Source organism: Chionomys nivalis, chromosome 13 (genome assembly GCF_950005125.1).
Source record: "Chionomys nivalis chromosome 13, mChiNiv1.1, whole genome shotgun sequence".
Taxonomy (NCBI): Eukaryota; Metazoa; Chordata; class Mammalia; order Rodentia; family Cricetidae; genus Chionomys; species Chionomys nivalis.
The window spans coordinates 35157892-35183654 of record NC_080098.1 but is presented as its reverse complement, the minus strand read 5'-3'; the positions used below and the strand labels follow the sequence as shown (position 1 = coordinate 35183654).

Genomic DNA, 25763 nt, shown 5'->3' with positions numbered 1-25763 from the left:
AACTATAAAACAGGTGTGGTTTGAGTAATAATGGTCCTGGTAGGGTCATATGTCTGATGAAACTGAGAAGGATTAGGAGGTGTGACCTAGTTGGAAGAGATAAGTCACTGAGGGTAGACTTTGAGATTTCAACAGCCTACACCTTTGCTAGGTAGCTTTCCCTCTTCCTGCCTCCTGTTTGTAGACCAGATGTAGAAGAGTACCTAGCTACTCTTCTAGAGCCATGCCTGCTTGCCTACCACCATGTCCCCTGTCATGAGGATCATGGATTCACCCTCTGAAACTGCAAGTCCCATTAAATACTTTCTTCTATAAGTTGTTTTGGTCATGGTGTCATGGTGTTTTGTCACAGGAACAGAAAACAAACTAAGATAAAGGGCAATTGACAAAATTAAAAACTGGATAAAATGTTGGAATAGAAATTTTTAAAACTCCCAGAATATAATACAAATGAAGAGAAGTACATGAGATAAGAGTCATGGTAGGATCCAACTTTAAAGCCCAAAATTACAATTCATATGCAAAAAATAAATAAAAATAAAAGAGCAAAGAATATGGAGAGGAGAAAACAATTTTTAGAGATAATAAATCTTCGTGATCATGGACCAGTCTTTCCTAGGCTTCAAAGAAAGGACATAGCAACAAAAGCAAGAAAATATGACAACTGATTATAAAGTATCCTGGAAGAGCTCTTTGAACAAGAAAAGGACATTAGGTAACAACTTAGGAAAAACTAGATATGCTAAAAACTGTAGGCTTAAATATGAGAAAAGAGAAATTTACATATTTTCAAGTTGCTACCCATAAGATACTTTACAAATTACAATAAAGAAACCTGGTAGACCATCTTAACCTAAAATGATTAAAATTAACATCCCTAATTATAAGACACAGATATCACAAAGCCTTTGATATGGTGTCCTCTAGAGGATTCAATACTAATATTGGGTATTCCTGACAAACATGTATGAATTTAATTTGGAGGAAGGAAGCATTATACAAATTCAAATTAACATTTCACATATATAAGCCTTAATCCTCCAACTATAATTTAGATTTACTGTGGCCAGAATCACATTAATTTTCATTATGAATTTCTGAAATGTCTGAGAAAGTACTGACTAGAGAAGAGAACATCAGATGATGTACAGTGTTTATACCAGATTACAATCTCCATGAAGCTACTATACAACTTACTTCAGGCCTTGTAATCTATTTTTCCTCTATTCGATAAAAATACTTATATTTTACTGAGTGAGTGTGAGGAACAAATAAGACAATACATTTAAAATTTTTGAAACCAAAGACCAATATGCTAGTGGAAGCCATAATCATTAATTCTTCATACAAAATCACAATAATTAAAAAGCTATTTCCTTACACCAGGTTCAACTTACCTTGAAACTCAGAATTAGTTTGTGTTAAAATATTCAAGAACCCTCCTAGAAGAATTTTTACAGTTCCCTGAAGATTAAAAAATGAAACATAAGAAATTAAATGTTTAACTTTATAAAAGCACAATACAACTGCAACGTCATGATAAATTATTTCATAAGGGTGTGTGTGTGTAGGGGGGAGGGGGAGAGAGAAAGAAAATTTGTTTAAATGACTGGAAAGAATACTGTTGTAGGATTAAATGCAAGCTTTAAGATCTGTTCTCAGGATACATTAACTGTTTAGCTACTGACAATATTGATTTTATGCTACTTATTAGAGAAATACAAAATAAGGTGATTTTAGAAAATCACTTGAAAGGCAAAACATACTGAAGGCAGAATAAAAGATAAGCTATCATCTCAAATAATTTTCAGACAAGTTGGTTTATATATACAGAAATGAATAGCTGGGACATGAGTGTGATAAATACTGATCTAACTTAGTCCATGTTTTACCTGTTGCATGAGTAGAGAAATGTTCTTTTCCTTCTGCCTGGCAATCTTCAGAAAGTTCTCAAACACATGAGTAAGCACATCAAGTTTAGCTTTGCTAGCAGAGAGCAAATTTAACTCCAGCATGCAAATCTCGGGGTATATTATCTCTCCGTGAGTGAGGTTTTCAAGTAAGTTGTTCGGAACAATCGATGCACTGAAACCTTCTGCTTCCGTTTTTAATTCTACTCCTGAAAAAGGAGAAAAAAAAGAATGTTTTTATCCCCCAAACACTGAATATTTCATAACTCATAACTCATCACTAAGAACATTTCATGAAAACTGTGCTTCTTTTAATAAAATGCTCATAAAGCTTTTTCCTGCAACCTTAATGTTAATTAAGGTTTGTATCTTGAACAATCAAGTCTTGTGAATAGCTTAATTTTAAAAGTAATTTTAATCTTCAATGAAACTACAAATATTTTCAACAGAAATTTTCATAAACATGTGATATAGATTTAATACCTTCTTTTGATGCAACTGGAAAAATTGGAGGAAGAGTGTGATAAATACTGATTCGACTTAGTACATCTCTTACCTGCTGCATGAGCAGAGAAAAGTTCTTTTACTTAAATTTTAAAAAATTAAATAATTTTATGTTTAATTATATTTAAATAATTTCTGTTTAAATTATGTTTAAACAATTCCAAACTTTCTGACCCCCAAATATCTAATTCACAGTGTAGTTTATTTTATCTGCCCCTCTTTCTGTGGTAATGGTGGGTTCGGTATGTTGAAATCCTCTTATGACTTTCTTACTGACTGACCTTAACAGGGTCTGCTTCGCTCTTTAAAAATGCTTATATGAGGGCTGGGAAGAATGCTTGCTGCAAAAGCACAAGGACCCAAGTGCAGACTTTTAGTACCTGGGTGTTGCGCCAACAATCAGTGATACCAGGCCTAGGACAAGTGAATGCCTGGAGTTCACTGGTCAGTCAGCTAAATAAGAATCAGCAAGCTGTAAGTTCAGTCAGAGACTGTCTCAAAAGATAAACGATAAGACCAATTAGGCAGGTGAGATGACTCAGGAGTTAAAGGCGCTTGCCATACAAGCATTACCTACAACCTGAGTTTGAACACTGCAAAGTTATACCTAGGTTATGAAAACAGACTATAGGTCCATTACACCTATAAATATTTAAATCAGTGATTACTCCTATTCCCTCTATGAAAAAGAAAAATTAATTCCTTGCAAAAATAAACTACTGCAAATTTAAAGAAAACTAACAGTGCTGGGAAAGTCCCAAGGCCAGTGTCTGAAAAGAAAGAGCCTTCACAAAATCTTTTTAGCTCAAATAATCTGTTTTAGTTAGATTTTCTGTTGCTGTAATCAAACACCACTACAAAAAGCAAGCTGGGAGGGAAAGGGTTTGTTCAGCTTACAACTCTCAGGTCATGCTCCACCACTGAAGGAAGTCAAGGCCAGAACTCAGGGAAATAACCGGGAGGCAGGAACAGAAGCAGAAACTATGGAGGAGTGCTGCTTACTGCCTTGTTCTCCATATGGGGCTTGCAGGTCTGCCAGGATCGTCTGCCTAAGAGTGGTACCACAATGGGCTGAGCTCCCCCACAACACTAATTAAGAAAATGTACCACAGGCCTGTCCACGGGCCAATCTGATGGAGGCATTTCCTCAATTGAAGTTCCCTTTTACCAAATGACTCTAGCTTGTGTCAAGCCGACATAAAACAAGCAAACAGACCATCTTTTCCATTCTATCCAAGCTGCACTACCAGCACAAAGGATCACATGCAACACAGTTCTGTCATAAGTACAGGCTAGTCTACAGGAAAAGATAAAAGGAACCTGCTGTAACACTCTTGGATGTCACCGACAGTGAGATTTCAATGTACATATCACCTCTAAAGAAAGGGCTGCTCCAGCTATCCAATGACTGGTATCACCTACTTTTCCTTGCACTGTCTACTTCTGGATATCACCTTTCCTTCCTGCAGGAAGGTATGAAAGCAAGGATTTCTCCTTCACCCTTATTCTTAGGCATTTACTTGTTTTAGACAAGAAAGTTTTTGCTCTGTTTTGTTTTGTTCTCCTTACAGAGCAATGGATCAATAGTATCTGGGGCTTTAGACTTGCTAAGTAAGGGCTCTTTCACTGAAATTATCTTCATAGTTTTGATCCCACTGCTGAAATTACATATTCAAATGGCAGATGTGATGTGATGATCAAATAAAATGACAATACAATGCCTTTTTGAAATTGTAAGGCCACTGAGTATGGGAACGATGAACCATTTTGCTAATTTACAATCTGACGGCAATCCAATCACAAGCATCAGAGACATTTTACCATCATCGTGGGTGTCACCGTCCTCAGGATTACTTTCACTGTCTGCTTCATAACCTTCTTCCTCGCCCAGAAGTTTCAGATTACAGCACTGAGAATCCTCAATTTCTTCTGAGAAATCTCCAGGCTGGGACAACAATTCTTCCTCAGACTGATGACTCTATAAGGCCAATATGAGTCAACGGCAAGAATTGTGACACTGACTCATTTTTCAGTAGCAGGATACTTATCACTCAAAAGTCACTTTAAGAATAATCCCAATATTTTATTTAAGAGAAATAAATCTTAGTAATTAGAAGTCACAGAAAAAAATGAAATTTTCTCTGCAATATTTCCCAAACTCTCTCAGCTACCTCAGATCAAAGGGCTGTAGCAGACAAAACCATTGGCCACACAATAGAGAATGAATGAAAGCCACAGTGAGGCAGTGTTCTATTGTACAGACTTATTCCTAATAATAAGCATATTATTTTCACACACTGCAAATAGAAACAATTTCCCAAAATTTTTTTAATGAAATGCTTCATAAACTAGATAACAGGTAAAGACATAATAATCTTAAAAAGGAAATAAGGATTTCACAGTGCAACCGTCTACACAGAAGCATCTCGGAAATCAAGAGTTCCAGCATCAATTTCCTGTCTACTACCTGTGACAAGACATTTTTTTCCTTATAAAAATGTTACTGATACCTTCACCTTAGGATCTACTTGAGTTTATAAAAGCTCAGGGTGCACGCCTTTAATCCCAGCACTCGGGAGGCAGAGGCAGGCGGATCTCTGTGAGTTCGAGACCAGCCTGGTCTACAAGAGCTAGTTCCAGGACAGGCTCCAAAACCACAGAGAAACCCTGTCTCAAAAAACCAAAAAAAAAAAAAAAAAAGCTCAGGGTGCTTTATCATTGCAACAACAATAAACAGTAACATAAAGTAAATGTTTCAATTGGTTATAATCTGCCATTTGATTCAATAACAAATTGAAGTTCTAAGCTTTAAGGTCAACTTTTAAAGTCAATAAGCTTTAAAATTATGAAAAAGAATAACAGAATATTACGGCAAATATAATAAAATATCAAATATATTACTAGGCCAAAGGTTAAAAATGAAGCTATATAAAGAAAACTAACAATAGTTAACCCAAAGTAAAAGAAGCATAACAGGGAAGAGAAATGAGTTAAAATGCACATCATAAAGTTTCAGGAAAAATTTAAGTTACTTTTGAAAAACGTTAACAAAACTCAAGATCTCCTAATGCTGTCTTCTATATGAGTATTGTTCATTTTTATGTTGAGTAATTTAAAATTAAAGTCAGAAGAGCATTCTGGAAATATTAGTTGTACTACACAGGGCCAGGTAAGAGAGTTAAATATCACTATTCCTGAATCATCATCATTTAATAGATTATCTGCTGCTGCAAACCAGGCTTTTCTTTAAAACATTTCAAGAAAGAAAAAGCCGTGGGTGGGAGACAGTGAGAAAACATGCTGATGCTGAGGCATCAGTGTGGAAGTGGCTAGCACAGGGGAAGGGTACTGTACTGCTTCTGTCTAGATTTGAAATTTCCCAAAGTAAAATCTCTGAGGGGAAAAAAGATTATCAATTATATGTAAGATTATCTAACCTTATTGCATTTTTGCCTTATTGGGAACAATTACCAAAAAATTTCCAGATCAGGTTAACTGAAGCATACCATATTGATGTCCTGCTTTTCTTCAAGGCAAGACAACAATGAAATACTACCCATTCCAAATGATGGAGAAGGAACCAAGGAACTCACCTGATCAAATCCATGTGGCTGTGATCTAAATCACGTTTGGCCCTACCCCACATGCTCCAGTTTCCTGGGCATATTAAAAACATAACACATGGATTCATACCTTGTCAGTCACAGTATCACCAGGATCCAAGTCTGCTGCATGATTCCCTAGGGCCACTCGAAGCAGGGCATCAAATAAAGGTTTTGCTAATTCTGTTTCCGTCACTTTTGACTGGGAAAGGTGTTCCCTCATTTCACACAATATATTTTCCACAGACAAGTTCTAAGATAAAATGAGAGACTAAGAGTATCAATAACATGCTTAAAAAAAAAACAGTGACAAAATGGATTACAATAAGCAGAAGAAAATTTTATTTGTAATTGATATGAAGGTAATTTGACTATAAAATTTGAGCGCTTATCCAAATATCCTACTTAATATTTAAAAACTGTTAAAGTTTTATCTATAAATATATTGGGTTTTAAATTTCAATGTACTTTAAATTATTTGAATCATAAAAAAATTTGTTCTTTGGGAGCTATAGAGATAGCTCAATGGTTAGGAGTCCTTGTAAAGGACCTAGGATCCATATGGTGGATCCCAGCACCCGTATGGTGGCTCACAATAGCCTGTAACTCCAGTTCAAGGGAATTCAATGTCCTCTCTTCTGGCATCCTCAGGCAAAATACACCTATCTACAGTGTGCAGACATACATACAGGCAAAATACTCATACACATAAGAAAAAAAAATGAGTGTTAAAATTTTTACAAAACCATTCTTTGAAACTTCAGAGTTGGGAGGGAGGGGGAAACTGTAGTTGGTATGTAAAATGAACAAAAAAATGAAATTTCAGACTTAATTATCACTAGAGTTTACTAATTCCTTATTCTTAGAGATCCTCTAAGAGTCTAAGAAGCAGTTCTAATTAAGTTTTTCTTATGCTTTCAGTTCTGCCCTTTGAATGAAGCTGTTACTGTTTGCCTAGATCTCTGTAACAGTAGGGAAAAAAAACAAAAACAAAACAAAAAAAACTTGTTTTTCTTTTATGGAATTCTAAGTCTAACACATATAACAAGTAGGTACAGACCAGATGATGACCATACCAGAGCCATAAACAAAGGTCAGGGAATATAAGCAGAGTACCTAACAGTATCACAAAGATTGTGAACTTTGAAACTCTACAATACAACATCCATAAATATTCATTTTAGAATTAATTCACAAACTATCCCAAGGGGCTTTTTGCAGAAAACTAAACAGTAAGCTTCTTTAGAACTGGATTATGTGAGCCATTGTATCCCTCCATACTTTGTATCCTGCTACATACAAAAGAACTTTGTAAAAACAAAGTATGTGGCAAATGGGAGGGGGAGGGCCATAAGGCCCCTCCCTTCCCTGTGGATTTAAAAGGGAGAAGAATTTCTGAGGTCCCAGCCCTCTTAGTATCTAGAAGGAATTAATGGTTACTGGGGAAGGGGAAGATACTTTTCGCTGTGGTATAACCCACTGGCAAGGAACTCTTGCTTTGGTAAATAACTCTTCATCCAGATTCTTAGAAGAAACCCTAATAAAATGTAATGGGTTACTTATACACACACACACACACACACACACAGAAAAAAAAGAGAACAGGAAGGGTAAATTGATATAAATACACTGCATACATAAAACTGTTATAATGAGTTTCAGATTTATGTATAATTAATACAAGAAAATAAAATTTAAATATGTAGCAAAATAAGTTGTCAATATTGTTATGACATGTATATATTAATACACTACACATATATGTTACATAAGCTGGACTGAGGATAAAGCATCACCTGAGGAGGTAGCTCCAAATCCATCTTCTGTTGACTGGCTCTGGAGCTATGAAGACAAATGGCCAGGAGGGACTCCAAAAGTCGTATGCTCTGGAGAGAGGTCTCATTGTCTTGATTCATAAACGCCTTTGCTTCCCCAGGAACAGCTTCAGTAACCAAAGTCTGCTCTACATTTGTGGGAAACGTGTGCTCTAAGTCATTCAAGCTGTCAGCACTCTTTTTCAGATGTCCCAGTTCTGGTGCTGCTGAAGATGACACATCTCCCTTCGATGTCATTTCAGGTTGAGACATTCTGATTAACTCTTGGTTTTCATTTACACTCATTTCTCCCTGCCTTTTTCCTTGTTCCTCGTCACGACTTCTGAATAGTTTTTGGATTATCATAAATATTAATTGATGGCACACTCGGAAACCACCAAGTCTGTGAAATTGTTTCTGGAAGACTGAACTCAACATGTAGATCCAACGGCACATAGACCAAATGTCTGCTGCTTGGTGCAAACATTCAGGGGAAGGTAAGATGACGTTCTCAAGAGACAGACACGGTAGCATGTGACTTAATGGTTCACTGGCAGTACTGTCATAGCCAGAAGTATCTTCCGACTCATTGACAGAGTCCCTGTCAGTATCTGCTTCTTTACTGACACATAAAAAAGCCACACAGAGAAAGAGGTTTATGGTGTTTATGTGAACATCCTGGTGAACAGTCTTCTGTTTCTTTGGATAAGTTTCTCTGAGACTGGCATAAAACTTACTGAGACTCCGAGGAGAATCTGAAGAAGCTTGCTGCTTATAGAGAGAAGGACTCACACTTAAGGAGGGTAACTCCTGCTCAATGTCTAACCCATTGGCACCTGGAACTGAAACATCCTTCTGTTGTTCCCCTAGGCTGATAATCAGAGTTTCAAATGCTTTGAGGGAATGACTTCGAATCCCATCTAAGTAATTTAATTCAATTATTTGGTTTACTCCATTACAACTTAAAAACAAATCTCTTATTACCCTGTAAGAGATAGGAAAAATGAAATATTTTATATAACATGGTGGAACATTTGCAAAGAGGTACATATGCTATGTAAACATGACACTGCTATGTGTACTATACATTAACCACTGCCTACTCTGATTCACTGTCTGAACAGTTCTAAGATACTGATTAAGATCTCAAGTTATTTTCTAATTGCACTTACATGTTTATATATAGCTCTAGCTATATTTAAAAAGAAATGTTTATATATAGAACACATTAAAATAAGTAACTCAAGAAAGAATTTTTTCTTCAAATAGTAAATTTCATAGAAATTCTAAATATCATACCACCCCTGATGTGGGTACAGGAGAGCAGGCATACATTTGTTCACGTGCTCACTTGGTTGTCTGTTTAACACTGCCAGACTTTCCATTTGTTTTATACTACACTCTAGGAAAGGAAAGAACCAAACTACAGAGCTGAAAATCTTGGTAAGATATTCTCTCAACTTGAAGGTTTAGTACCATGTGAGTTTCCTTATAGCTCTCTAATTTGTTGAGTTGATCAAAGTCAACAGCACAGATATAAAAGATGAATATAGCTTAGCATGGTAGAATCCATGTCAGGGTTTTTGCTTTTGTTTTTTGAGCCAGGGTTTCTCTGTAGCTTTGGTGCCCGTCCTGGAACTAGCTCTTGTAAACCAAGTTGTCCTCGAACTCACAAAGATCTGCCTGCCTCTGCCTCCCGAGTGCTGGGATTAAAGGCGTGCACCACCGCCCAGCTCCATGTCAGTTTTAGGGTAGCCATATTACATATGCATTAATTTAAATGGCCAATCTGTCCATTAAGCTTTACTTACACAGTCATTTTAAAGTACCCCAAACTTAACAATCTCAGGAATTTGAAAAATTCATTGATAGGAGACAACTTAAACTTTCTTTTTGCTTATCTGTGTTTTCGACTTTGAGTAATAAACGCAATTATGATATTTAAGAAATGATCTCCTTAATGCCACTGACTTGAGAACTAAATATTTCACGTATGTATAAATTATACACTGTTGTAAATACATTAAAATTATATTTTACTCATAAAATAAGCATTGTCTTGTTCTAACATGATCTTTATAAACATCTTAATGGTTTATAATATTCTATCTACATAGTAAAACAATAAAATTAATCTGAACTGACCTTTGTTCTGATCTTCATTCCACACACTTCTTCCCTCAGAAATATATTCAAAACTTTTACCTTTTTTTTTTCCATTGAGAAGCCAAATATCAATGTCTCTAGTCTCTCTTCCTTAACTATCCCCAGAAAAGTAAATTTTAAAATGTTTAAAACATGACATGGGAAGAATGCTTTCTTTTTGGACAAACTAAATCCTTGAAAGCAATATAGTAACTATGATTATACTGTGGTTGAGGTCCTGGAGACATCAAGGTTAAAAATTTAAACACACACACAGACTTTATCTCATATTCAAAGCATTCGTCCAACTGTAAAAATGCACACGTACAAACCTGGATTTAAGTAGAATAGGCAGAGTTTTTAGATAAATCTGAAGCACTTCCTGAGACAAACACTGGTTCGGTTGGCTACACATATGAGTCTGAACAGAAGTAATGCTTAGTTGTTGGTAATGGTGTACTAATTCAACTCCTCTTTGGAGCACAGGATTAAAAATGTAATTATACAATTTCCACTGAACAACTACATTGCCTTTCTGGATCAAATTGCAAATGTGATTTGCAATCTGTATGTTATCCAATCTGTCTTCTTGAAAGACAAACTTCTGATAAGCTTCCAATGCATCCCATTTCCACAATAAGTCTTCAGACCCACTGCTGGGCAGGATCCCTTGAAATCTGTAAGAAGGACTGGGCGAGCCAGAGGAAGGGCCAGCACCAGCACCACACAAGGTGCCTTGCAGTGTCTCTTCTAACTTAGCCAGTTGGTCAGAATCCACAGTACAGATGTTACAGGCTGCTTTTTTAATTCTCTGTGAAATCTCTGCTCCTCCTAACTGATCCAGAAGAAGTTTGTTAAGGACATTCAGTATGTGCTGCTGAAAAGTCTTCAGTGCTGGCAATTTAAAAGCATAGAGTAAAGGGATAATCACAGACTTAGGATCCATACAACAACAGATTCCAACACTGTGGACACCTGATAGGATCTGGACACAGGTGGTGCTCAGGGAAACCTGCTGCAGCAAGCGTAAGCACTGGTGAGCGCACACTGCAATGCAGCAGCACCGCTCGGGATACTGCACATCTCCCTCTGCAGTCTCTTCAAAGGGGCTTTTAGAAAGCTGGTTTTTAAAAGCTGAAACTAGGAGACCTGAGAGATCACGGTGGTGCTGCATGAAATGGGAATACTCACAGCGCCGGTGCCTTTTCCTCGTACACATGGAATGATGAAGTTGCTCTGATTTCACTTTTTTGACAGTACTTATTATTTTCATTACACTGTTTATCAGGGTTTTCAAATGTTCTGCAGCCTCTGAAGGAACACCGTCCCTTGAAAGCAGCCATTCCATCTGAAGAACTGCTGTTTCGAACAGATTAAATCCTTGGTGCTGAATAAATTCTTGAACTAAATCCATGGCTTGACTGAAGTAAAAGGGATTTGAAGCTGCACTCTGAAGACAAGAGATAAGGAGCTGTAGAACTCCTTCCAGAAGCTCAGGGAGAAGAAGGGCTCTATGACGATACTTGGAAAATATAAAGCCCTCCTGGACCTCCTGTAGTGTTTTCTTCTGTCTTGGTGAGAAAGGGTCAGGCTGCTTTTCCAAGCAAGCTTTAATTTTTAAAGCTGCCCTAAGCAATTCAGTCAAGTTTTTTCTAAGACTTTCTGGCATTGCCTCTGCTGTGCTAACATCTACTGACATAAGATGCAGCACAGTTCGAAAGAGCATCCGTTGAACCAAAGCCACTGGCTCTTCAGTCCAACCTGCAGAAACCACTTGTCTCTCCAAAGTGTCACTCTGGTTACAGCAGTCCCCAAAGCCTGCTAGAAACTCAGTCAGCGTGGGTACTACACTGGCTGCTAGGGAAGAATTATGATTCAAAGCAATGTCAAACTTACAGACTTTCTCCAATAGCGATAACAGAACATGACATAAGTCAAAGGGAGAGTTATTCATGTTACTGAGAATAGACAAGGCAGCTGGCTCACTTAATATGTCGCCATTTGAATCCTGTCTCGGGATGATTTCTCTGGAGTTTTCCAAAGTCATGGTGTCAGAAAGGACCTGTTCTTTGGTTGCAGAGGGGTCAAGTTTGGCTAGGAGGTGGTCTTCCTTAGGAGACTGCGTCAGGATCCGGGGTAGCACATGGGACCTCCTGTGCTTACTCACAACTGTACTTTTCTCATCTGAGTTGCCTTCAGAGTCAGAGGTGGAGAGCTGTGTCTTTCTTGCATCTCTTACAGAGTAGCGGTGGGTACTTTTACGCTGTTGTCTGCTTTTTCGAAAAAGGTTTACTTTTGCAGAGATTGGACCAGGTGGAGCACTTCCTTCTAAATATAATTTTCCCTGAGTTGATTTTTGCAAACTTGAGTTCTTTTCTTTGGTCAGGATTATATCAGATGACAACGGCAAGTTAAAATCTAATAAAATCAAGAAAGACACTTAGAATATGTCAGTACCTGTTAAACTCAACATGTATGGGCAATGACTCTTACAACCCACATTATGAGTCTGGCCTGGTATAATTTTCCTGCAAGTCTGCATTCCCTAGTTACATCTCTGGGTCACTTCCGCCCACACTTATCCTTCCTACTCTCTATACCAGGTGGTAATAGCTCAAGAGATACAACTTGATTTTGAGGACAGCAAAGAGAAAAATTAGGAAATTAGACATGAGTTGAATCTACTGCATTCTAATTTCTAAATATGAGCTTGAACTATTCAGCTGCTGTGCTCACCACTTATAATTAGTAATGCTGTAATTAAGACATAGTGTTAGTCTGTAGCTTCTCATAACTTCAATTTTCACCCAAATGAACTCAAAAATCATATAGTATATATTAAGTATTCATCAAGACTAGGGTTAAAAGAGTTGTTCAGGCAAAGTATTTCTCTAGGGCCTTGTTCTCTGAACTAGCCAAATGTAGAGAGATCAGCAGTCCATCCTAAGTCCCCAGAGCTTGGGGCAGCATTCAATGGCCATTTCTTAGAGAAAGGATCTAATTAAATGAATCTTTCTCTTTGTAGCAATATGTGCTAAAATCCACAGGAAACAGAGTTGTAATTTAGGAGGACTAAATAAAAACCCATTAGTAGAATTTTGCACTTTACCTAGGAGAAGGAAAATAAGGCAGATGAGAACAAATGTTAAAAGGGACCAATTGCACCAAAATATATAAAATGCCAGCAATGAAGACAACTGCCCTAAAATGGCAGTAATCAACTCTTAAGTGGTTAACAAATTTATAATTCTGCAAACTCAAAAAAAAAGAGTAGTTAATGAATCAATAAATAATCAGGAAACTAATATTAGACGTCTTTATATATTTTCCTTAAAAGAGTTCTATGTCAAATATGTATTAAAATATAAACAAGGCATTAAAATATAATACAGGAAGACTATTTTTAACCCAGGAGATTTATAAAATATTCCAGAAATGATCCAGGGGAAAACCAGTTTATCTTTCCACTGAAATTTCATGTACTTATAAATGCATATTTTTCAAAATAAAAAATTAAAATGTTTTGATCTCATGTCATAATTCTACTTAGCCTAGAAACAAACTATGACTTCCAATTTATCCCTCAAAAGCAAAATTAGAAAAACTGAACTAAAGCAAATATTGCAGAAGTCACTTTTAGAGCACTGGTGACAGTCGTCTTTAAGCAATGGGCTTTAATTTCTTTCTTCAAACTCTTCACCACCCATTTTCCTAACGCTATGGCATATCTAGCAACTCCATTAAGTAAGTATTCTGCTTCTTTGGGTATTTGTAATTGTCATTTATGGAAGTCTCTCAGAAGCACCATGAACTTTTATATTACTGGAAGATTCCAGAAGAAAAATTGTGCTTTCCTAATGAATTTTTCATACTAGGTATATAATAAATCACCACAATATCTACTACTCTGGAGCTGCATTAACCAATCATGAAGAGGTAGCTTTGCAAATAAAGTTCTTTTCCCAAAGGGATATGACAATGCAAGCGATCTGTGAAAAGGGACATACCTGTTGCTTGCTGTTCCTGGACAGGTATCTTCCACACCAAGGGAAGGAGTGACAGAAGAAGTGTCAGGAGTTCTTCTCTACATGTCAGGGCCTGTGTCAGAAGCAAAAGAGTCTTTCATGTTCTAAGGGCCCAAGACACATTCACTCCATTTATCTTGTATTCAACTGAACCAAAAACAATTTTTATCCTTAAAAACAATTACATTTGAAAAACTGAAAATCAAATTATCCTATTTTAAGTCCAAGTCAAACTGTGGGTACTTTTGAATTTATAAGATTTCCAACCACAGAAGAATGTAAGATTGTGTGATGGTATTTAGCACATTCTTGCTAACATTCCCAAGAAGAGCTATTACTGCTACCATGCACATTGCAAGAATTCATTACCTATGAAAAAACAGACTTGTTAAGCAAAAATAAAAAATTAAAGCCTTTAAGTTAGTAAACTAACAAGGTTACTAGAAAAAGTAAGTCTTTGTGTAGTTAAATGTAAAACTTAGAAGACAATTTTAAAAAGAGAAAGCAACAATAATAACACATATAAAAAATTTATCAGTGAAGATAATTAAGTATACTGACTGTACACTATTCAAGGGACCTGTTATATTATTCTTTTTTTTTTTTTCTTTTTCAAGACAGGGTTTCTCTGTGGTCTTGGAGCCTGTCCTGGAACTAGCTCTTGTAGACCAGGCTGGTCTCGAACTCACAAGTGCTCTGCCTCCCAAGTGCTGGGATTAAAGGCGTGTGCCACCATCGCCCAGCTATATTATTCTTTCTGAAGTAGACAGTCCATGTTGGTCCCTTTAATTGGTCCATAAAATACATACACACAAACAAAACAACAGAAGGCATGTAGTGTCAGTAAGTTTCCCAGTAGGAATCAGAACCCTAGTATGGAAATAGTATTCAGAAAAAAAAAAAATCATCTGAAATGTTGAAGTAGGATTGCAACTAGACAGCTACACCTGGGATACCTGGGACATGTGGTTGAATATTTAACAAACAGTTAATCCAAGAGTTATTCCTTCTCACAACAATCTTTGAGGAAGGGATCAGGATGACATGAATAGATTTGCTGGGCAGAACTGTGGTAAATGGGAACAGCCAATGTTAGCAGCAAGACCACATGGCCCATATATGAGATGATGACTAAGTAACTTGACAACAAATAAACACAGAGACACATGAGAAACTATATGGTAGAACTGAACTGACTTACAGTTTATTTTCAATGATGCACAAGGAAGAAAAAGACTCCTCACAGGTTTCTCGTTTAAGTAACGAGGTGGCTGATAATATTTCCACAAAGAGAGAAAAATCTAAGAGGGGTAATAGGTTAGAGTAAAGATAGACTGCCTTAATTTTTTAAAATTATATTTAGTGTGCATGTGCTGTTAGGCTGAGCAGTGAATACCTTTACCTGATGAGACATTTCATTAACCCAGATTCATTTTTTAGACATATGAAATTTGAGATGCTGGGGAGATGTCTAAATGGAGACAACTTTTAATAGACAGATAATATATAGACTCGGAACTTAAGATATAAAAGTCATCTGGGTGGATACCGAGGACATATGTAAGGTTTTCCAGAGAGCAAGCAGAATAATGAGAGAGAAAGGATAACAATGGTATTCAGAGCTCCAAAAGTCTTTAAGGTGGGCAGTGCTGAAGTAAATCTGTTGAGCAGATTGACAGACCGTTACAGAGAGAGGCAAACCAGAGAAACCACAGACGAGAACAGTGAAAGAAAAGGCATTAAACAGGATGAAAGCCGTCGTTTCTGAACTATATATAAAATGATGGCTGAAAAGCCTTTAGCAATGAAGGGTGCTGGTAACATTCACAATCACAGCTTTAGTGGAGTGATAATGGAATGAACAGAAAGTCCCTGTTACAGCAGGCTGAAGAGTCAAAGGAATTAAAGATTCCCAGTCTCAAATAAAGTAAAAACTCCTTAGCTCATTAATCTTTTGAGTCCTCCTAATGTGAGTCTTTAGTGAATTCTAATGGAACAGGCACACTGTCCTGATAAGTGAGTCCTTGCTCTATAGCAGTACACTGACAAATCTCACCATTATGTGAACAGACATTCCTGCCTTCACCAGCTGCTCAACATGATCTGGAACATCCCTAATACTGTCCTACCATGTAAGGCCTACCTCCAGCAATATCTGCTCTGTGAGGCTCACTACCCACTTCTTTCTGAGACAACTGCTCTGACCCCTCAGGATTTTAATGCCTGTTGTCCCCAGTTCACTATGCAGACTTATAGACAAGCCTTGAAAGGATGAGATGAGAGCAAGTACAGATCTTTGGGGTTTGACCCTGCTATGCTAAAACAGCAGTCCTAGGTGGGGAGGAGGAATACATTGGCAGCTTAATGCAACAACTCTTCACTTAATACTCAATTGCTCTAACACAACTCATTATCGAGGAAGCGCTCCCTAACAATGATAACAACAACAGTTTTGTTGTTGTATGTGTTTGTGTGTGTGCACGCCATAATGTATGTGTGCATGTTTCTCTCCTTCCACCCCAGAACATGAGTTCTAGGGGTCAAACCCAGCACACTAGGTTTCTATAGCAATCACCTTTACCCACTGAGCCATCTCAGTGGCCCTGATTCTATTACTATTTATTTATTTATAGTTTTTCAAGGCAGGGTTTATCTGTGTAACAACCCTAGCTGTCCTAGAACTAGCTCTGAAGACCAGGCTAGCCTCAAATTCACAGAGGTATGCCTGTCTCTGCCACCTGAGTGCTGGATTGAAGGTTGTGCCACCGCCACCCAGCTCTATTACTTTTAAAGTACCATATATTCCTATTTTTTTAATCCTTTCTGGTTTTCAGAGAAACTTCACATGTAATTCTGTCTTTGAGACCCATAAATAATTTTTTTATTTGTAGGCGCTCTGGAAAAGTAGGGCTTAGTTATTTCAAATAAATCCCTAGTTTTATCTCCCCAAATCCAAAGTATGCATAATAGTTACAGTACCTAGAAATGAGGTTGTTCCCTCATGTCAGATCCACACACACACCACATCAAGCAATACAGGCCATGTACAGAACCATTCTCTGGTTTTCTAATGACCTGACATTTAGAAATGAGACTATATCATACCTTCCCTTGATACTTACTGTTTTGTCTTCATTTCTAAAAGAGAAAAAGGTTAGATCATGCCTTTAAAATTTTCCCCTACAATAATAAATAATGAAATCATTCTCACTGAGGTGTCACTTTCTCAGCTCAGTTCACACGTTACAAGTGCTTGGCAAATACCAGGCACAGTTCTTTTTATGCTAGGCATCCAGGAGTGGTAGTGACTGGAGGAAAAGGAAGTGAGTCAGGGAAAGGCTGAGATCCCAGCCCAGACCCATTTCTAGGAGGCTGAAAGGTAGGCATCAGTGGGGACCTGGTCATAGAATGTTTGACATATCAAGGAACATGAGCTATAGCTAGAAAGTAATTCAGAGTCACTGAAGTTACCAATGGTATTACAAATGAATGCCTTTGCATACTAACTAAATTTAATTTTACAAATGTAAAAACATAGTATGATGCCAGCATGTGAACACACTGCTAGTCTTCATTTCTTCTCTAAGAATTTATTCTATTGTATATGTATGATACATCTAAAAAAGTTTCTTCATTGGGACTATCTAATCTTTTTTCCATCCCAACCGAATAGCTACAGAGCTAAAGAAAACATGTAAGTCTGTACTGGTTTTTTTAAGCTTTGCTAAAAATATTTCCTATTGATTGTTTTTATTTCTGTACACATCGCTTTGAGTATAGTATTTTTTTTTTTTTTGAGACAGTGTTTCACTGCAGCTATTGAGCCTGTTCTGGAACTAGCTCTTGTAGGTCAGGCTGACCTCAAACTCACAGATATCTGCCTGCCTCTGCCTCCCAAGTGCTGGGATTAAAGGCATGCGCCACCACTGCCTGGCTTTCCCATCACTTTGAAAAACAGTATTTTTACTTCTCCATTTATATATTATGTTTTGCTTGCTTGTTTGCTTTATACAGGGCTTTACTATGGCAGCCCAGACTGGTTTCAAACTCACTATTGTAGCACAGATAACCTTGAACTCACAGTGATCCTTCTATATTTGTATTCCATGTGCTAGAATTATAGGTATGTGGTATCACCCTCAAAACTGTCATTACACTTTAAAATTCCACTTAACTAATGCATTTCTTTAAAAGCAAGGTATTGCCAGGCATAAAGACACATGCCTTTAATGCCAGGACTTGGAAGGCAGAGGCAGGAGAATCTCTGAATTCAAGGCCAGCCTAGACTATATAGCAAGTCCCAGGACAGCTAGGACTAACTACATAGAGACACCTGTCTCAAAAGAAAAAAAAAAAAAAAACCTCAGTAACAGTACAGAAAAGTCTGTCTCAAAATCAGTTTTATATATAATGGCTTTAGTAATATAGAGGTAATTCCACTAAGATTCATATGAAACCCACATTCCAAAGAAAGTTATACTTTTAAGAAAACTATGAGAGGAGAGAGAAAAGAGTAAAGGAATATGGGGGAATATATTCGACATACAATATATACTTGTATGAAAAAAAATTTTAGAGGATGGAAATACTACCAGCTTCACCTAAAAGTGTGAAGGAAGGCAAAAAATGAAAAAGTCTCTGTTCCCCAACCCTAGTTAAAAAAAAAAAAAATCAATCTGTTCTTAGTGCATGAAGCCAAGAGTCCTGGAGACCAAGAATTAATGAACTACTCATGTAGAATAAAAACATTTCATGCCCTCAGAATGGGTGGAAACCTACAAACCCAATCAGGCCCTACCTTGTGTGTGTGTGTGTGAGAGTGTGTGTGTGTGTGTGTGTGTGTGTGTGTGTAACAAAAACTTAAATTTGTCATCAGTAACCATTAAAAAGAAGCTCTCTGCCATTTAAAAAGAATAACTTATTTAATAGATTAAAATGATTACATGTAATAAATCATTAACAAATGGGGTTTATCACAGAAATCTAAACTTAGTGCAACATTTAAAAACCATCTGTGTACTTCACCCACACTAAAGAATTAAAAGGGAAAAATAATGATAGTCTCAACAGATGCAGAAAAGACATTTGCCATAGTTCAGCATCCATTAAGGCTATAAACTCTCAGTGAACTGGAGACAGGAGGAAACCTCATTCTGAACAAAGGCAAATGAGAAGCACTGCACTCAAACCACACTCACTGGAAACTTGTGTACTTCCCTTGGGTAAGACCCAAGGCTGTACGTCTACCCTCATCTGCCTCTGTGCTTCTGTGCTAGAAAACAGTCCAAAAAGAAAAAAAAATTAAGGTATTAAAAACTGGAAAAAACTAAACCGTCATTATTTACAAATGACATAGCCGCTAACACAAAAAATCCTAAGGAATGTACAGAAAAATCCTGAGACCTACTAAACGAACTTAACAAAAAGGCACAGGAGATGACATCAATATATAATAAAAGTATCTCTATTTCTATAAGCAACAAACAGGAATATTAAATTTTTAATAACATTTGCAATAACATCAAAAGAGAATAAAATATTTGAGCCAATTTAATAAAAAATGTACACTGCAGAGGAATCAAAGAACCAAATAAACAGATTTACACCATCTTCATGGACTAGAACTCCATAATGCTAATTCTTTCCAAATTGATTTATGGATTTAACACCACCCCAAGTAAAAGCTCATTGAGTATTTTTACAGAAATGACAAACTGAATAAAATTTATATGGAAATCCGAAGGACACAGAATAGACATTGCTGATGAACTAGAATAAAATTAGAAAACTCGCTGGGCGGTGGTGGGGCACACCTTTAATCCCAGCACTCGGGAGGCAGAGGTAGGCGGATCTCTGTGAGTTCGAGGCCAGCCTGGTCTATAAGAGCTAGTTCCAGGACAGGCACCAAAAACTACAAGAGAAACCCTGTCTTGAAAAATCTAAAAAAAATTGAAAAAAAATTGAAAAAAAATTGAAAAACTCATATGACCTGATTTCTGGATTTACTTTTTAAGAAAACATTTATTTATTTACTGATTGATTGATTTACTGAATTTATTTGGGGGGTGATACTTGTGCTATGATGCATGTGTGGAGATCAGAGGGTACCTTGCAGGAGCCAGTTCTCTTCTTCCACCATGTGTGTTCTAAGGATTGAATTCAGGTCATTAGGCTCAGGCTTGGTGGCAAGGGCCTTGACCCAAGCCATCTTGCTGGCCCTCTAGATTTACTTTTATTTAAAAACCATAGTAATCAAGTCAGTGCAGTGTTGGTAGAAGAACAAATAACAGACTGATGTAGAGAATAGAAAGTCCAGATAGAAACCACTAAGTATACAGTTAATTTGGAAAGAATTGACACTTCTGTGTTCTCCCAGTCCATGAACAAAATATAAATCGGTTTATTTGGGTATTCTCTGCAGTGTTATGCTTTCAATAACATCACCAGTGTTTTCATTTAGGAAAGAAGAGGCTCTGGAAAAAAAAAATGATGCCGTAACATTTGGTATGTGCAAAAGAGAAGAATAAGAACCATAATGCCTACCTTACACTCTATGCAAATAGCAATTTTAACTGGATCACAGATCTAAGGTTAAAAACAAGACTAACAGGTTAGGAAGGCCGAGAATATTGCTCACTTGGTAGAGTACTTATCTTGTACTCATGAGACTCTGGCTTCAATTCCCAACACTACAATAAAATTAAATAAATACATGAATAAAAAATAGCTTTAAAAGTAGAATATCTTAGAACTTTAGGGTTGCAAGACACAATTTTTTAGAACAGAAAATACCACTATAAAAGAGAAAACTATTTTTCTGAAGACACTGTTAAGGCTGGTAGTACAGGTGTTTGCTTAACATTCAAGAGACCTTGAGTTTGATCCCTAACATTTGAAAACAACAAGAAGAAAACATTTAAGAAATGAAAAGGTAGCCAGGTGCAGTGGCACATACCTAAGTCTAGAACTGGGTAGGCCAAGGAAGGAAGACGAAGAATTACAGGCAGGCATGGACTGCCTATTGAAACCCTATCTTGAAAACATAAAAAGAAGGAAACACAAGAAGAGAAAAAAAGGGAAGCAGGGAGAGCAGACGGGAGGCACCTGTTACTAAGAAAATACATGTATGTTAACAAAGACTTCTATTTCTAATACATGAAGAACTGGATAGATGGCAAAGAAAAAATTAGACTTTGAAAATGGAACTACTAGACATTCACAAAAGAAGATACAATAGTCCCCCTTCCCCATAGTTTCACTTTCTGTGGTTTTAGTTATCAACAGTCACTACAGTGTAAAAAAAAAGAATCAAGAAATAACTCATAAAATGTAAATGACTTTTATTAAAGTACATTGCCATAATTGTTCTATTTTATCAATTATTGCTTATCTCTTACTGTGTTCAACTTATAAATTACACCTCACCACATATATTTATATACAAGATAGGAAAATATACATAGTTTAGTACTATGTACTACATCCAGTATCATAGCACATATCTCTTGCAGAAAAGGAGTGATCATTATATGTGTGTATATACATATATAGTCATTTCATATATATATATAACTATATATTACATGTCACTATATATTATAGTATAATATGTTATATAAACATATAACACACACATATATATGGTCAATAAGTACATTAAAAAGTTTCCAGGAGCTGGAGAGATGGCTTAGAGGTTAAGAGCATTGCCTGCTCTTCCAAAAGTCCTGAGTTCAATTCCCAGCAACCACATGGTGGCTCACAACCATCTGTAATGGTCTGGTGCCCTCTTCTGGCCTGCAGGCATACACACAGACAGAATATTGTATACATAATAAATAAATAAATATTTTTTTAAAAAAAGTTTCCAGTATCCTTAGTTGCCAGGAATGTAATCAGATACTTCTTCATGTTCACTTATAAATGACTAAATATAGTTGTTCTATGTATAGAACAACTAAAATTCTCATACATATCTAATGAAATTTAAAAAAATTGGTTCAACCACTGAAAAATGGTTATTACAACATTACACATATAACTATCCTTTCACCAGTAATTTGCATGCCCAATGAAAATTGTAAACACAACCACAGAAAGATTTATAAGAATGCCCATAGCATTTTTATTCATAATAACCAAATGCATTCAGTCGAAATGATTAAGCAATAAGTGACTGGTTAAGCTGTGGTACGCACATACAACAAAGCACTAATAACAAACATGACTGGCTGACTGATGCACAGAACAGATACAACAATCTCAGAGTCACAAGAGGGAAAACTATGTGATCACTGATGCAAAGTTCTAGAAAATCAGAATTATACTTAGATGCCGGTAATCGACACATTAGTTCGTGGGCAACTGACAGAGACCATCTGCAAAGGGCATGATGAAACACTGAGTGTGATGGTGGTTGCATGAAGATATAAATACTTGTTAAAATGTATCCAACTACATATTTTACATATGCACATTTACTTTGTTAATTCTCTCTCAATAGAGTCCTCATAATTCTTTATATTAGATATTGGTAAAACAAAAAGGGTCCACAGTGGATGAAGAAGGACATAAATCACCACATCCCCCAAATACTCAAGAAATGCCCCTACTTCATATAAAAGCTACAGTCCACTCTGTAATATGCATTTTTGTGTCTATTCTGATTCCATCTTTAAAGAGGGTGTTTTGCTCAATTAATTTCCCTTAAAGACTCAAATCATCATTCTCCACTAACCAAAATAACCAAATATAGATAAACTCTATTTTTAAAATGGCTATTTGTCTGCACTCCAAAGACAACATCTACTTCCCTACTGTCAATGTTATAAATATTCCAAAGAATGACTAGGGAGAAAGAAGGGATAAAAAAATTATTGCACAGGAAAAACATTATTGCAATTAAAGCTCAAGTATTTTTAGTCATTTAGCTACATATTAAACACTATTTCACAAAGGGGCCTATCTTTTTGCAATCCAACAGATTTATATACAGCATAATTTGATAAGAGTTTGGCCTTAAAAATGACATATAATGGGCAGTGGTGGTACACATCTTTAATACCAGCACTCCAGAGACAGAGGCAGGTGAATCTCTGAGTTCAAGGCCATCCTGTCTACAGAGTGAGTTCTAGGACAGCCAGTGTTACACAGAGAAACCCTGTCTCAAAAAAAAAAAAAAAAAAAAAGTCCCAAACAACAACAAAAAGATATATAACTTGAAAAGAATCACTAAAAAAGTATGCATATGGTCAATGAGCATATAAGAAAAGGTGCTCAGCACCTTGGTTGTCAGTTAAGTACAAATAAAACTATGCAGCTGGAGAGATGGCTCAGTAGTTAAAAGCACTAGCTACTCTTCCAGAGTACCCGGGTTCAATACCCAGCCCCATACGGCTGCTCACAACCATCTGTCACTATAGTGACAGCTGATCTGATGACCTCTCTGGCCTCTGTGGGTGCCAGGTGTATACATGGTACACAGACATGCATGTAGATAAAACATCCATACACACAAAATAAAATAATTTAAACAAACTATAAGTTACCATTTCAAATTCATTTAGAACATTTAATCCTAAACCTAACAAAACATTACTTGAAAAACTATTACTGCTGTTATGACTTGGATGATTTTAGACATTTTAATAATACATTAAAGGATATTTCATGGATTATAATGGAAAATAAAATCAGCAGCCACAAAAAGCAGATTAGTGGTAGCTTAGGGCTAGGAGGAGGGTGGAAGAGGATGGCTAGATTATAGGTTCCCTTTTGAGATAATGAGGGTGTTCTAAAATTGGCTATAGTGATGGTGCACATATTTCTGAGTGTCCTAAACACAACCGAATTTTGCATATGAAATAAAGATTATAATATATGAACTAAATCTACATAACAGAGTTAGTTGAAAAGCTAAAGATTTTGATTAGGATTATATTGGAAGGTATAGGTCAATCTGGAGAAAATATGTACCTTTACAGTGCTGATTCTTTGAACACGGGAAAATTTAACCATTTTCTACTTAATTATATATCCTTTAGGTTCTTATAATAAGGTTTTATAGAATTCTAAGCAGAAGTATTATATATATTTTATTAGATTTTAGGTAAGTGCATTATATTTCTGATGCTTTTTATATAGTATCTTTAAGAAGAAAAGTTGGATGTGATGTTACATACCTATACTCCTAGTACCCAGGAAGCTGAGGCAGGAGGATTAAAAGTTCTATGCTGGCCTGAGCTATAGAATGAGTTCTAACCCATAGAGGATAACAAAGCAAAACCTTGTTTCCAATAACATGAGGGTGGTAAGGGAAGAAGGAAAAGAAGTGTATGAGCAGAAAAAGAAAAAAGTATAATTTTAAAAAACTGAATGTTACAAGCTAAAAGATTATTTCACTCTACAATTTGCATGTTTCCTAAATATAATTCATATTAAACTTTTAAAACTGCCATCTGATCTTTAGTGAAAGCATAAACTGTTTTTCTGAATTATAATCCTATGTTTCTACTAATAAGCAGGGTAATCTCATGCCATTAGAGTCAAAAGCTGTGGTGATTCATTATTAAGAATTCTTACATTCTACAAGATTAGAACTTTTGCTGAACCTCACAACCAGAGTTAATAATACACCTTAAGGCCACATAAGACTTAACACTGGGTCAGGACATGTAAACGAAGACTGCTTTTTGGTTTCCCAGCCACCCAGACCTGAATAATCACACAGAAACTATATTAAATTACAACACTGTTTGGCCTATTAGCTCAGGATTCTTATTAACTAACTCTTACATCTTAAGTTAACCCATTTCTATTATTCTGTTGCCATGAAGTTGTGGCCTAGCAGTAAGGTTCCAGCATCTGCCTCCTTTAGTGTCTTTTGGCATCTCTTTGACTCCACCTACTCTCTCTATGTATCTCTGTTAGAATTTCCCACCTAGCTTTATTCTGACCTGCCACAGGCCAAAGCAGATTCTTTACTAACCAATGGTAATAAAACGTATTCACAGTATACAGAGGGGAATCCTATATCAAGGACATAGTGGTGCATGTCTTTATCCCAGCACTTGGGAGGCAGAGGCAGGTAAGCCTTGGCAAGTTCAAGAATAGCCTGCTCTGTATAGTAAGTTCCTGAACAATCAGAGCTACACAGGGAGACCCTGTCTCAAAAACAACAAAAAAAGACTTAAAATTGCTATTCGACTGTATACTCAAAGAGAATAATTTAACAATCAACTTTATTTGCTGTGGATTTCCCATGATATCAACTTTTATAACCTAAACTAATGCATAACTGTAATCTTAAATTCTGCACTTTTCCAAGAATGCTCTAATAATCATTTGCTGAAAGCAGTAAAATAGAGGTTGAAAGCAATCTTATAAAATGGATAGATACCCAGTTTCTCAGAAAATTGGAATCAATATACCTCAAGATCCAGCTATATCACTCTTGGGCATATACCCAAAGGATGCCCCATCATACCACAAGGACACTTGCTTAACTATGTTCATAGCAGCTTTATTTGTAATAGCCAGAAACTGGAAACAACCCAGATGACCAAGGAATGGATAAAGAAAATGTAGTACATTGACACAATGAAGTATTAAACTGTTAAAAAAAATTACATCATGAAATTTGTAGACAAATGGTTAGAATTGGAAAAAAAAATCATCCTGAATAAGGTAACCCAGACCCAGAAAGACAAACATGGTATGTACTCACTCATAAATGGATATTAGCTGTAAATGAAAGGATAACCATGC

The 25763-nt window shown here is 36.4% G+C and overlaps 1 protein-coding gene across 1 annotated transcript in view; it reads right to left on the bottom strand.

Annotated features, from left to right (window-relative positions):
* Window positions 1–25763, bottom strand: part of Lyst (lysosomal trafficking regulator) — a 147573-nt gene that overhangs the window by 102208 nt on the left and 19602 nt on the right. The window contains exons 5-11 of the mRNA XM_057786947.1: window positions 13983–14073; window positions 10308–12393; window positions 7813–8815; window positions 6108–6269; window positions 4236–4392; window positions 1893–2119; window positions 1398–1464 (exon numbers count right to left, since the gene is read on the bottom strand). Coding sequence (XP_057642930.1) covers window positions 1398–1464; window positions 1893–2119; window positions 4236–4392; window positions 6108–6269; window positions 7813–8815; window positions 10308–12393; window positions 13983–14073 — 3793 coding nt within the window. The remainder of the gene's footprint in view (window positions 1–1397; window positions 1465–1892; window positions 2120–4235; window positions 4393–6107; window positions 6270–7812; window positions 8816–10307; window positions 12394–13982; window positions 14074–25763) is intronic.